The 14,341-nt window shown below is 38.8% G+C and overlaps 1 protein-coding gene across 1 annotated transcript; it reads right to left on the reverse strand.

Moving 5' to 3' along the window:
- Positions 1 to 9,214: 9,214 nt before the first annotated feature.
- Positions 9,215 to 12,094, reverse strand: GPR85 (G protein-coupled receptor 85). Its single transcript, XM_026509621.4, has 2 exons — positions 11,887 to 12,094; positions 9,215 to 10,774 (listed from the first exon to the last, which is right to left on the reverse strand). Exon 2 carries the CDS (start codon positions 10,602 to 10,604, stop codon positions 9,492 to 9,494), a length of 1,113 nt encoding a protein of 370 aa, XP_026365406.1. The 5' UTR covers positions 10,605 to 10,774; positions 11,887 to 12,094; the 3' UTR covers positions 9,215 to 9,491.
- Between the last annotated feature and the right edge of the window lie 2,247 nt (positions 12,095 to 14,341).

Here is a 14,341-nt window from a genome sequence, read left to right on the forward strand (position 1 = left end):
GGTCAATTTCTAAACCACTTAAAATATTAGCCTTATTCTTTCTTCCTGTTACTTCCAAACTTTTCAAACTTTTCTACTAATGAAATTTTTTTTTTTTCTGGTGTCACTTGTTCCCATCACTGGAACCACCTTACCATTCCCTCTCAATTTTTTATGTGGCTTCCCTTTGGTCTTTACATACACGTGTCCTGCTGTAATTTGGTTTCAGCTACTAATGAAGAAATGTATTTAACTGTCTTCTGTCACACAGAAACATCTAAGGAGGAAGTTCAGTCTGTAATTTCCTTTATATTTCCCCTCTCTACATTATAATGAACGCTCATTAATATCAATGTAAGTATAGTGTAGGCTGGTTGGAAATAGAATAGTTCTTAGTTGAATATTTATGAGGATGTTTCATCACGTACATACAATGTAAGTCTGTCTTAAAATTACAACAGAGAGCAAATATTCTCCAGCAAAACTCAGTACACTAGAAAATGTCTTTCTCTCTCATGTTTTCTTCTTGAAAATGACATTTTCTCATGCCCATGATGGAAATACAAAGCACTAGAGCTCTGGCATTGCAGAAAATGCTCAAGACCTTCCAGGCATAACAAATGATAGCACCACTGAGAAGAACACAGGTTCTTTCTGCATCAGGGAACTGAGTGGCATCATATCTAAAAGCACCGATGCAATAATTGTAGAGAATTCCCAATGCACTCTGAGTGTCTCAGGGCCACGTAAACATGGGAACATTTGTTCCCTTGAATTATGAATTCTAGGATGCATGAATATTTTCCCCACATTACCTACGAAATTCTTTATTAGCAGCTAAAAAGTTATTACCACGACAAGAATGTTATCTTTTCTAGTTCATTCTCTTAAAAGCCAACAAGCCACCAGGCTCAAAATATATTTTAAAAGGGTGTTTTATGGTAACTAAATAGTTTTGTTGCTGCAAATCAGAAATTGTAAATAAAAGATGCACCATTAATTATAGCCATTTAAATCTAAGCGTAGGGTGTGATTAAAAATAATAGGAAAACACTTCTGTACTGTGTGGAATTTAAAAACCAATGTCTTCATGCATGTAAAGCATAACAAAAACAACTGCAAAAAGAAAACCAGAGTTGTGTTCATTTTACAATCTTTAAGACTAAAACCTCAGCCAAGCCGGATTCAATAACAAGATTTATTAAGCACCCAGTACAACTCCTCGTACACAGTAGGTGCTTCTTAAATATCTATTCAAAGATGGACCATCCTGTAATTACAAACTGTAGAGGTACTAAAATATCTTCCTAAATTTTATGTTTCATATATTTGCTACAGGAACTTGAAATAAATTTGGTGCCCTCTAAAAGAAATCCATGAATTATTTATAATTAAGAATAGAACATAAAAAGGAATAACAGGGCACAAATATCTATAATTTGATCATTCGAAATGGAAGCAGAGCATCAAGTCTGATTAAAATTAAAAGTGCTATTACGAAGTTAGTACATGAATAAAGCAAGAGCCCAGTGAAAGAGCACTTTAATATGCTGTAGATATTCTCTAGTGTTGATGTCAATAAGCTGGGTTCAGGTTGGGGCTGCAACTGCTTAGGTAAGATCCTAGTTCATTGAAATGTTGTACATAGGAAGCGGTTCTCCGTGGACCACTGTCATCCGCGGAGAAGCTATGTTTGTTAGAAATAACCATGTCATTAATGTCCTTAGGGCATCAGTGACCCAGATGGACACACCATAGATTTTTCCAAGCTGGAGGAATTTTAGAGATCAACCCCTTCATTATACAGTTGAGGGACCAAAGAGGTCACGTGAACTGACAGCAGCCTGTAGCTGGTCAGCAGCTTAGCTCCTAACACCCAGGCTCGCTCCCTTTTTCATGCTACACAAAATAATTAAATAAAAACTGTGTGTACTGAGACAGCAAGCAGCACCAAACTGGAGTAGGGGGGATGACAGCAGCTGTCACTTTAGTAGATGAAATCACTTTGGTACAGTTACTGGTAAAGTGAGAGGTCAAATAAAAAGATTGAAGCTCAACTGGGACGAACATAGGTGGGTTCGAGTGGGCAAATCAAGTTTAAAAACTGCAGTGAAGGATGGCCAGGTGTGTAAACAACTGACGATGGGTCAATAGTTAGAGAAATGTGAGGACCATGTGGATACATGAATAGCAGGCAAACAGGATTTATGAGGTAACCCCGCCATTAGAGACTTATGAATGCAGAGGCTACAGAAACCTCTGGAGGGATTTCAGAGTAGGGAAATAAATGTCAGGAGTTGGAGAAAGGCTGGGAAATGGTGATCCTGAAAGGTGGATCTTTAAAGGGCGACTTGAGGGGGCGCCTGGGTGGCACAGTGGTTAAGCATCTGCCTTCGGCTCAGGGCGTGATCCCGGCATTATGGGATCGAGCCCCACATCAGGCTCCTCTGCTAGGAGGAGTTGTGTTCCCTCTCTCGCTGGCTGTCTCTATCTCTGTCGAATAAATAAATAAAATCTTAAAAAATAAATAAATAAAGGGCAACTTGACAACTTGACACAAAGGGAGACTCCACGAAAGGCTTTTACCCAGCCTACGGTAATCCTCCACTTAAAATCTCCACTGAATGTAGACTGGGACAAAACCGGTTTGGGCCTGAAGAATATGAGCCAGATCGAGGAGAAATTCTCCACTCAGCATGAGTTGTGTCACCCACTTTGAAAATCTGAGTGATGTAATTTGAGCAATGTCCTTCTAAAAAGTCATTTGAAAGATGAGATGGATTCTATTTCCCCAGTAATATGATCCCCTGAAAGCAATCAACCAATGTCCTTGCTTCCTTGAGATTCTCCGTGGGAAAATGGGGGGAAGAGCAAGGTGAAGATCTGAGGCTGCAGCTCTGTTCTGCTGTCACCTCAGCTCCCTTTAGTCAGCCTCTAACCTTCCCAGTGATTGTGCGAAAATCAACAGAGGCAGCAGCGGCAACAATAGCCAACAATTATTGCACGCTCACTCTGGCCTGGGTACTGTGCTTGCCTGTTATTAACTTGCCTCAGTTACTTCTCTGGGCTTCAGTTTCTTCGTTTGTCAAGTATGGATAGTAACAGCACCTACTCATTGTGATAACCAGATGAGTTAATACATGAAAAGTGTTCAGAGCAATCTTTGGCACATAGTAAGTGCTTCATAATAGTTATCATTATTTTATCTATTTTTTTAAAGATTTTATTTTTAAGTAATCTCTATACCCAACCTGGGGCTTGAAGTCACAACCCCGAGATCAAGAGTAGCATGCTCCACTGACTGAGCCAGGCAGGCGCCCCTATTTTATCTATTTTTATTATATTATCTCATTTAATCTTCAAGCAACTCTTTAAAAGTAATGATTGCTACTAGTTACCACCCCCACCCTAGCCATGACAGATAAGCACATTGAAACTCAAAGAGCTTAAGTAACTTGTTCAAAAGCATGAAGCTAGTGAAGGACCGAATAAGGACTGAAACTTTCAAGTCTTGTGCTTTTCAACGTCTGCACCGCATTGGCCCCTCCCTTGCAGGGACCTAAGCTCCAGCCACACAATATTAAACTTCTCTGATTAGTAAATTCCTATGTTGAACACATCATGAGCTTTAGAATCTCTTTGCCTTTTGCTCATTTTATTATTTCCTCTGTCTGAAGTGGCTTTTCCAACTTTGTCAGGCAGATGGAATTAAAATGATCCTTCAAGACTTTCCGTTGCCACCTCTTCTGTCTCACCTTCCTTCTGCCGTCTTCACAGAGTTAATTGCTTGTCTGTGTTTCTTTAACGCTCATCTCTCACAGCACTTATCACATTGTCTCATAATTTGTTTGTATCTCTGCTGCTAGATGGTGAACTATGAGAGAGCCAGTAAAAAGTAAAATTTATTTAAGATGCCAGACGCTCTCCTCAGGCCTTCACAAGGATGCACTCACTGAATCCTCTCAATAACCCCTGGACGTTTGTACGATCATCTTCTTTTTCTTGATGAAGCATAGAAAAGTTAAGTAGCTTGCCCAAGATCATACATGCAGTAGGCACACAACAAACAATTGTTGAATTACGTCTAAGGAAAATGCTTACTAAAAACGACCCAAATTCCTTTTTTTCCCTGGAGAAAATGAATTTTCTCAAGTCAATATTTTCCCCCTGAATGGAGGAGAAGCAGACAAACTCTTCCTTCACGTAGTCAGACTTTTGCTTTCTTAAAGCAATGAAAAGAAACAACTAATTAACTTTAAGCTAGTTGAAGCTCGACTGTCAATTCAGCTTTAAAGTTTTTTTAATATAATAACGTTTTCCAAGTGTTATAATTACTTCCTCATCCCATGAATACCCATATCAGTTAAACGTTATTTTATTGTCTATTCAAAACCCCATAAACCAAAATGTACATTACAATATCAATTTTAATATTTGTGTCAAGAATCTATTATTTTCTAAACACACAGAGGGGAAAAAAAAAAAAAAAAGGAACTGCTTTCTGCCTCCAAGCCAAGCTTGAAAACCCGTGTCTTTCTGAGGATGATGCTGTCCAGTGGCACCAAAAGGAACTAGAGGCTGGTTGTGAATGTCAAGTGTGAATAATTCCAAGCCCCACACTACCTGTGGCTTTTTTGAGGCCTTTTTCTACAATCACTCAGAGGTAAACACATTCTCTTTGCTTTGTTCCAGGGCTTTTATAGGACTCCAGCCCTTGTATTAACTGCCTGATCGGGTGGGAGGAAAACTGGCTTTAAAAGCCTTTTAATCCAAAGGTTTTGAGCAACTAATGGACATCATCCCTTTGGCAAAAGGAGAGGATATAAAATCTCCTTTTCCACTTTAAAAGCCAATCTTATTTATATAATCCTTTTATAAAGTTAAAGCCTCTTGGTCTTAACATATTTTTTAAGACCTGTTACATTACAATATAAAGCCAATATAGCTAGCCAAAAACAAAAACCTTGTTCCTCTGTTGCTCAAGTTCTCGATGACCCTTTAACTTATTTGACTATTTGACTAATGGCAAAAAAAAAAAAAAAAAAAAAAAAAAAAAAAAAAAATCCAATCATCTACAAATGATATCTTCATTTTAACCACTATTTAGACTAATTATGAGCTTGTGCCTCAAAATGAAGCAATTCTATCATTTTAATATGGTGTAAGACAAAGTTTCTGAGGGAATTGGGGAAGTCACAGAACACTAGCATACCCAGATTTGAGAACAACAATAAAAAAAGTCAGCAATAAACAATTATCCTAGTAGACCCTGCAATTTCCATTCAAAACATTTAGAAGAGAATATTAACAAACATGAAAATGATGTATTTTTACAGAGAAAAACAAACTCACAAGGTTTTGGAATTGTAAATAACCCACAATTCTGGCAACCATCTGCCTTAATTAATGTGTTTAACCAGTATTTGAAACATTAACATTTATCATCTTATTTTCTTTCTTTTCTTTTTAATATGGAATCAACATAAACTGGTTTTTGTTTGTTTGGATAACAATGTGGAGTAAAATAAAAAATGGAACAAAATAAATTTATCTAATGGTGAATACACAGAAGTGAAGTTTTGGTTTTGTTTACAAACTGTCCTACAGTAATCCCCGTTGCAACACAACTCACTTTTACATGGCTTAGCTGAAAAAAATATGTCTCTATAATTGTAAATATCTTTAATCATATTTGCAATAGAAATAAATTTTAGAGGCCAAAAAACTTTTCACATTATGGGCTTAGGGAGTTTTATGGTGTCTACAACAAGGGGCATTAAAAACTTTGCAGTGGCATGCTTCAACAGAAAAAGGTATGTACCCTGTTTCACAGGTTATTCCCATCTTTGCTTGAGCACCATGGGAGGGCCCCAGGAGTTGGCTTCTTAGTGCCTTCTTCGATGACACTTTACCCAGGCATTCTCATGGTACCTTATAGGAAGGTATGAGTATGTAAGAAAAGACACCTCCAAGTTTCTTGAAGGAACTGAAATATCTCTTGTGTGGAAGTGGACAGTCAGGACATGGGGGTAACTTTAACACTCAGATTTTGCTGTTATTTTGTGTATAGCATTAACAACATGGGAACTCAGGTTCCCAAATGTAACACGGTGATTCATCTAAATGAAGTATGAGTGGAATGGGAGGTTTCTTCTGAATTGAGGCAATATGATATATAAAAGATCCCGAGGAGTACTGGGAAAAGATACGATGTAAGGCACCGAAGGAAAAAGGGAGAACCATTTATGGCCATTAATACCAAGGCCATCTTAGAAATGTTCACTATCATAACACTTGTAACTCATTGCTACTACATATTTAATTGTAGTTCCCACTAGACTAAAAAGTCTTCATGAGAGACTGTTCTGTCTTGTTTTCCACTGTGCTCCCAGCACCAAGCCCAGGGCCCAACACATATTAGGTGAATGAATAAATAAATTAGTAAGCAATTCAGGTAGCAGTCATGGAGGTAGAGGTAAATGGATAAGTGGCCATATCCACCTGTTAACAATGACAAATCAGCTAACCTCTGAAAAATGCTGGTATTGAAATCTAACCAGCTAACGCTTGAAGAAGGTGATTCAGTCAATAGGTTGTCCTACAAATAATTTTTTTCTAATTAGTATGGTTAGTTTTATGTTCTTTAAATGGGGCCTTTGTGGGAAACTGGGCAAATTACTCACCTCCTTTTGCCTCAGTTAATATCTGCATAGGATTCCATAGTCACAGACTGAATGCCTAGTTCCAGCCAGGCATCTCACAAATAAATCCACTGTGCACCGAAGGAACCAGATGAGGTAGTATAGACACATCCATGCAAACATATCATCACTATCAAGGAAAACAATTTAAAGACTGTTCAGCTCAGATGTAATTAGTCCAAGAGGGACACATTATTATTGATAATGGGTCTCTCACAGGGGAAGTTGGACTTACCAGTGTGGGTTTTTTCAGGGGCTGAAAATTGGTAACATTTTCACGTTGAATTAGTTACTGTTTTTAAATATTGAATAGTGGAATGGGTGCCAAAATAGATAATGCTATTTGGTCATTAAGACACAGAAGGAGACTTTACATGATAGCTACGATTACTCATTGACTTACAAAAGGTATCAATTAACTGGGGATGTATCTCACCCAGTGCTTGCCCCTTGACCTGAAATGCCAAGTTAGTCAAAAGTTGGCTTAAATAAAAGTCACAACGGTTCTGCATTATTCACTTACCAAAGCTGTTGGAATCTGTTATTCCAAATAGCTAGGTGGAGTCAGGCAATCTCACTTGGCTCTTGCTCTTGACTCCTCAATCCCCCACCTTTAATCTATGCCTCAGTTTTCTTGTCTGTGGTATGGAGGCTAGCATTGATAACATTTGATCTCTCTGGCTGAAAGACAAATGCTAGATGTTCCACTGATTGCTGGTGATATTTGAACCTCTAAGCAAAGTTCCCTATAACTTTGTCTCAGATCCAATCAACTTTGGTATAAAGTAAAATGAGGTCAAACACAGCGCTCACTAAATCATGGCTTGAATTGTCCTTAAATGAGCAAAACTGAATAGTTGCATATATCATTGAGACATTCCAGTGATTTATTTTTCCTTATTTATATTTATATTGATATTCTCTTTACAGAAGTACTGTAGCAATAAAGAATCCTGTTCCTAATCTTATTTTTCAAGTACCAAACAAAACAAAACAAAAACAAACAAAAAAAAAATGAAAACAATGGAAAGCAAAAACAATAACTTTTCTGGTTTTGTCATAATGCTATTGTAAACCATTCTTCTTAGATGTTATATATTTAGAATCCAAAATTTCTGCAATGCTCCAAATTAAAATGTGATATTTAGATTAAAATTCTGAACCAATCAACTAAGCAGGTATATAACTCTAAACATTACTGGCTTGTAAGAATAAATAGAGGGATAATTATAATAAGCTACCAAATAATGCTTTTGTGGATAATATTATTTGCCAGTTTATCAGCTTTAAGCTCCCTATCATTCATGCATTTCCAGTTTCAAAATAGCTACAAAAATCAAAAAGCAAAACCATAGTAAAGCTAGTTTCCCTAGTTTGTGCTTGCCTCCCAGGTCAAAAGAAATTGTTAATTGCCAAAAATGTAAAATTTAATCCAAAAAAAAGTAACAGGCTACACAGGTAAATTTTGGCAAATGCAACTTTATATTGAAATTCACACATCTGTATCTTAAAGAATGAGACTCACAGACTCTAATGTATTTCTAAAATACCAGAAATCATATTATAAGCTTTCACAAGTTAAAACTGAAATAATTTAAACGACCAATACACTGAATGTGCAGAAAGTATAAACAAGACTGTGCCTTCAGTAGAGTAAATGCTTCACAAATTGTGCAGGATGTCATACTAAGGCTGTGGTCTCCCCTTGACAGCTGATTTAAAATATAAACATACATCAACTGCCTGCTTCTTAGAACACACTAGAATGGGTAGCACACCTCAGAAGAAAATCTCATCATCCCAGTGATGTGCACCTTAATTTTCAAACCATGTGAGGAAAAAGGAAAAAGAGTATTAAATGATCGTCCATGCACTTCCAGATGCATGACCATGACCAGTTACTAATTCAATTTCCCTTGACTATTTGCTCCAATACTAAATAAGATGAAAGATACTAGATAACCCTTTAAGGCAACATGTGTTTATTCTGCATTATAAGAACTGCTCAGTTGTGACCAGTTGGTACCATTAATGTTGCCTCCCAGACCAATATCTAGCATTTGTAAAATATAAATGAATTGGAAAAACTTTATACCAAATCAACAAAACCCACATAATACAGTTCAATGCTAGCAATTTCACTAGTAGGTAAGGAAAGTGGTATTTAGAAATAGTAATGTATTAATCCAAAAAAAAAAAAAAAAAAAAGAGTAGACTCTAATTGGAACCAATATACTGCTTTGGAATGCTCCCCAAAACTTACAAGGCGAATTTTTAAAAGTGTGATAATCCAATAAGTCATGGCACGTCTTTAGTGGATTACAGTACTTTAAGTCCCCAAATATTTTAGTCTTTGCAAAACGATAATAGTATGAAATGTTTTAAAGTCTTCAAACTTCTAAAATTAGTTTTTATCAACACATTTACCTCATGTCAACTTAATTTATTAAGATGTCCAATGCTAATTGTTTTTTTGATGTTTTTTTTTTCATAAGTAGTGATATACACAGCATTTAGCACTGATACTTAGCACCTGCTACTTTCATTGTCTAGTTTTCAACCACATAAAGAAACTTAGGGCAGTGGTTCAGTCCTTTCTTAATTACAAACCTTCGCCGGCAGTCAGCAGGATCACTCTGAGATTTAAAATAGGATTATAGGTGAACTATTGCAAAGACTGCAGAATGTTGCCCAAATCCTTATAACCGCTGATCCCATTCTTGATTTTCTTCTCAAGATATGGCTACAGGCCACGATTGCTTAGCAGAGAAGGTTAGTGTTTCACAAGGCTAAAGATTTCCAGATGCTCCTTCATATAACACAGTAAGGTTCCCTTGGTAACCTGGATTTTCTGCAGTAAAGGAGGGTTGTGCTGAAACAGCGCCTCAGCTCCCTGTTGGAGAAAATGCAGACAAAAGGATTGATTCCTGCTTGGGCAAAACTCATCCAGACAGCGGCTGTTAGAAATCCCCCTGGTACTACAGGCCCTCTTGCAAAAACTCTCCAATAACAGGCCACCAGGTATGGGCCCCACAAGGTTAGGAAGAGAAAAGTCATTATATAGAACATTCTGCTGATTCTTTTCTCCATTTTGAACTCATCTAGGACCAAGAGCCTTCTTCTGCCCGTGGTGTTTGCATTTTGCCGGATGCCCAGCAAGGTGGGTGGTGTGGGACCCCTTCCAAACCCTGCTAGCCAATTGGCAGCTGCCTGGCCACTGGCTCCAGGGCCATGAAAAGTCCAGTTCTGGCTGACTGCTGCTACAAACTGGACTGGCTTCATTTTCCTTCGGTCGTGGACAAAAAATATCAGCTTGAGGTAGACAAGCTGTGTGGCTAGGAGGATGAGAGCAAGGAGCAGCATAAATCCTAAGGAATCATTAGCCCTGAAGGAGCGGTGTTGGAAGGTACATTGATCTTCCTCTCTAATGAATGAGTAAGTGCCCACATCTAAAACTGGGGGGAATGCCATGGCCACAGACAGAGTCCACACCATGCAGATCACAGCCAGACACGTCCAAAAGGTCAGCCTCTTTGTATAGAAGCGGTGATGGGCGATAGCTAAGTATCTGGTGACGCTGATGCAGAAGAGCATGAAAGCAGTGTGGAAACAGGACAAAACCCCCAGAAAGGCAATCACTTTGCAAGTCAGAGTCCCATAAGTCCAGGTAGAGCCATTTTTGACAGAGTTGAATACAAATGGGAAACAAATTGCAGATCTGAGGATATCTGAACAGCAAAGATCCAACAGGAAGTAGTAAGGTGCTCTGTGCAAGGTCTTATCTTTCACTAGCAAAATGGAGATCAGAAGGTTGCCCACCACGCTGACTCCTATTATGAAACCCAAGGAAGTCAGTTTCAGAAAGGCTGTTAGAGGAGAGAGATTTTGCAAAATGTTGTCAGCTGCATGGCTATAGTTCGCCATAGATGGATGGAGGATAAAGATACAGCCTCAGTCAAGTCTCATGATCTAGATATAAGAACAAGGAAAAGATAGATCCATACATTTTAATGAAAATATAATCCACAAAGAGAACTGATGCGATCTGCAGTCATGCTTCCTCTTTTCTTCCATTTGATTTGCCATCAGAATATCTGGAAAAAAAATGAGCTATCAGTTCTTAAGTTAACAAGAAATGATGTCAGGCAGTGCTAACATAAAGCTGTTCATTTACGGGGAAGCAAATAAAGTTTTAATTTTGAATAATATTATTTGCTTTAGTAAGTATTTCTGTTTGAGATTTCAGAAAATTGGCTTGTTTAGTTTTCTGAACTAGATGAATTTTAAAATGTCCCTATTTTGGAGAACATAAATTGACTGGGTACCTTTAGGACAGAAGGAATGAAATGTTCCACAATCATAAAATATGCCAGTCCAGGAATTAATCACTAATGTTACAATGGAATCTACAAGATTGCTGATAGGAGACAGAGATGATCCTACCTACATTTATTTGAGTTCTGTTAGTATCTGTCAGTGTTTTACAGGCAGCTTTGCTGCTGATATGGATCCAAAGAGCCCTTGCAAAATATGTCTCTTAACTCAAGTGCCACTATTCATGCAGCATATTATAAGAAGAGTATTTGTTGATTCATCTTAAAGCACAATTTCAACATTAGACTTCGAAATTAATAGGAACTTATCCAGGATTTGCTGTGATTTAATCTTTTGTCTTTCCCTCCCCACCCTACCCCCCTTTTTTGGTAAATCTTTTCTCTTTTAAGCCCACATGATTATTAAAAACGGTTAATGTAAATATTGGCCAGGGAAACACACCCAGAGGAATAATGCACTTCCATTTGTAAATCTTGGCTGCCTGGATTCAAATGAATTTAACATGAACCAGTATTTCTTGGGCAATTAAACCTTTCCTATTTACACTGATAATCTTTGTTGCAAATCGCAAGTGGCTTCATTTTAAAACAAAATGCACATTGTCTCCTGGGTGCCTGAGAACCACACCAGGAAAATCGGCTTCCTCTGTTATTCCCACGAAGCATGTTTCCTTTGCCACTTCTCACTAGCCCGGAATATGCTGATGGAAGCCCAGGCAAAACTGCGTCCGATGATTTTAATTTCCCCACCGGTACATCCCGGGTAAATACCGATCACATCATGCAACATTACGAAACCTGAAATCCGCCACCCCTGGATTTATAATGTGGGGTGGAGGAGGGGGAGGGGGAGAGAGACATGCATTACATACGCGAAGATGGGGAGAGAGATTGCTTCTGTGCTGCAAGGGAACTGTTCCCGGTGATTCGCAGTCTGGTATTCCTCAGTCTTGCAACGCTTTCCAGAAATGGAGCTCTCAATAAGCCCTACTGAAGATGCATTGTCTGAATGTACTTCCATTATGCAGTTTATTGTCAAAAAAACAAAAAACAAAAAACCTCAGGGAGGGCTCGGTGCCGGTGAACCTGCAGTTTCATCCACACTGTGCGCCCCCCTCCCCCCAAACTTAAACGAGAGTATATCCTCCTACCTGTTGGTGTTGGATATCCCGACAGACTATAGCTTCTTCTTTCTATAAATTGCTGATTTTTTTTTTGCCTTAGTGCCTTGACTGAGCATCCAGGCAGGGCTCGGCGGCGCCTGCGCGCTGGAGCCTCCTTGAGCTCCAGCCGCGTCCTCCCCTGTCGCAGCGGCACCGTCTCCCCCAGTAACGCAGGGGCCGCGGCGGCGGCGGCGGCGGCGGCGGCGACAACGAGGGCGGCGGCGAGGGCTGCTTCAGCCTCTGTGGAGCCAACAGAAGCCTCGACCCGTTCCCAGAGCTGGGAGGGTTTATTGAATATTCTGTCCTGTTGAACTGGCAAAATTGGGGTTTTGTCCCCTTCTGGCTGCTTCTGAACTTTTCCCTCCCCACACCTGAAGTGGGGGCTTGGAAAGGCTTTTTCAGGACCTCAGGCCCATCCTCTTCCCTTAGGGCAGCGCCAGGAGAAGCCGCGGCATCGGGGGCGCTCGCCCCCTTTTCAGCTTCCCGGAACCCTAGCCTTCCCCGAACATTTCCTTCCTTTCTCTTTTAGGGTGGTCCAACGCATTGGAAGCTTCTTTTAGATTTCCTCTTTAATGAGTTCCCCAGCTGACCTTTGCACCTGCAGGTTAGCTGGAGGGGCGGGGGGGAAAGAAAGAAAGAAAGAAAAAGAAATTAAATATATATATATATTTTTAAAAAGCGCAGTCAAGAAAATTCTTGTCAATGGGGAAGGGGGGAAAGCAGGTTAGGGCAGCCCTGTCTTTGTTAGTCATCTTCTATTCTCAAATGCACGCAAATATGTGTTAAGTAGGGAGAAGCTAAGTTCAGAGGACAACTGCAAAATGATTTACATCCATTTTACCTTAACGAATATGACTATAGAATCAGGATTACAAAAATTTAAATGACTATTCCTCGCATTCCACCCCACCGAGCAACAGCCTTTCTTTTTCCTTCTTTCAAGTACGGCTGACCAATACATTGGTAATGTCAAAGCAGTTGTGTGTGTGAGTTTCCTTTCCCTCCCCCTCTGTTTTTACGGAAGAAAAATACTAGGAATATAACGAATTCATAAAACTTACACCCATCCAAAAGGTCCGATGATATCACAAGACACCACATAGCCTGACAACTGGGTGCTTAGGGATGCCTCTGGAATCATGCATTTCCATAATATTTTACCATTTCCGAAGAGTTTTGTTTGTGGGGGTGGTGTAAGATTTTAAACAACTCCCCACCTCCAAAAAACGAGCAGACATGCTTTCGTTAATTCCCAATGTAAAACGTCTGCTTCTCCTCCTGAATGCTTATTGCTTTATAATAATCTGTTAATGAAACAGAAAAAATAAAGATCTTCTCTACAGTAATAATTTGATCTCCAGACAGCAGTAAAATACCTCATTGCTGGGTGGTGAGATTGTGACATTCGGGGGAACTCAAGCCAATCAGCATACAGATAATATGGGTTAATTTACATATTGTATTTCTATTGGACACACTGAGGTAAAGCTTTCTCTGTTTAAAGCTTAAAAATGAATACTTCACTGTCATGGTGTCACAGTCATTACACAAAGCCCTATGTTGGTAACACTGAAATGATGTTCCTTTTCCTGATTTGTTTTGGGATGTCTTAAACCCATTTAAAAGATAGATAATGATTTGTTAAAAAAAAAAAAAAAAGAATACGTATAAAGCACCTAACTTTTGCATTCCCTTAACCTAGAAAAATCAATCCTACAGCAATACTGGAAGTAACTTGAGGGCATTTCCATTCAAGTGAAACATTCCACTTTTTTTGCAAAACAAATAAATTCAGAAGATCTCAAAACTGTATGATGGTTTGCAAATGCTAAGTGAAATGTCAAGTTCATTTTTGTGAAACTACAAATCAATTCAATTTGTTCTGTTTTACTTCCCAATTAGGGTCTCAATGTACTTTGCAAAGAGTTATTATTTCCAGAAATTTTACAGTTATCTATAGAATAAGAGATTTAAATAAATTTACTGAAGATTCATGATTGGCCAGATCTTAGGTTGTATGGATTAGGGAGAAGCTATTTAAAAGTAAATTAAAAGGGTGACTGCACTGCCAGGCTGTGAGGCAATAATTTACTCTGCCAAAAGGTATAGGGCCAAGATCCAAGGGTTTAACATTCTCATACTTTAAGATGCAGGTATTGATTTC

This window comes from Ursus arctos, unplaced genomic scaffold (assembly GCF_023065955.2).
Source record: "Ursus arctos isolate Adak ecotype North America unplaced genomic scaffold, UrsArc2.0 scaffold_3, whole genome shotgun sequence".
Classification (NCBI taxonomy): Eukaryota; Metazoa; Chordata; class Mammalia; order Carnivora; family Ursidae; genus Ursus; species Ursus arctos.

Coding starts and splice junctions, on each gene's coding strand:
- GPR85 (XM_026509621.4), bottom strand. CDS start 10,604: ATGGCGAACTATAGCCATGCAGCTGACAACATTTTGCAAAATCTCTCT.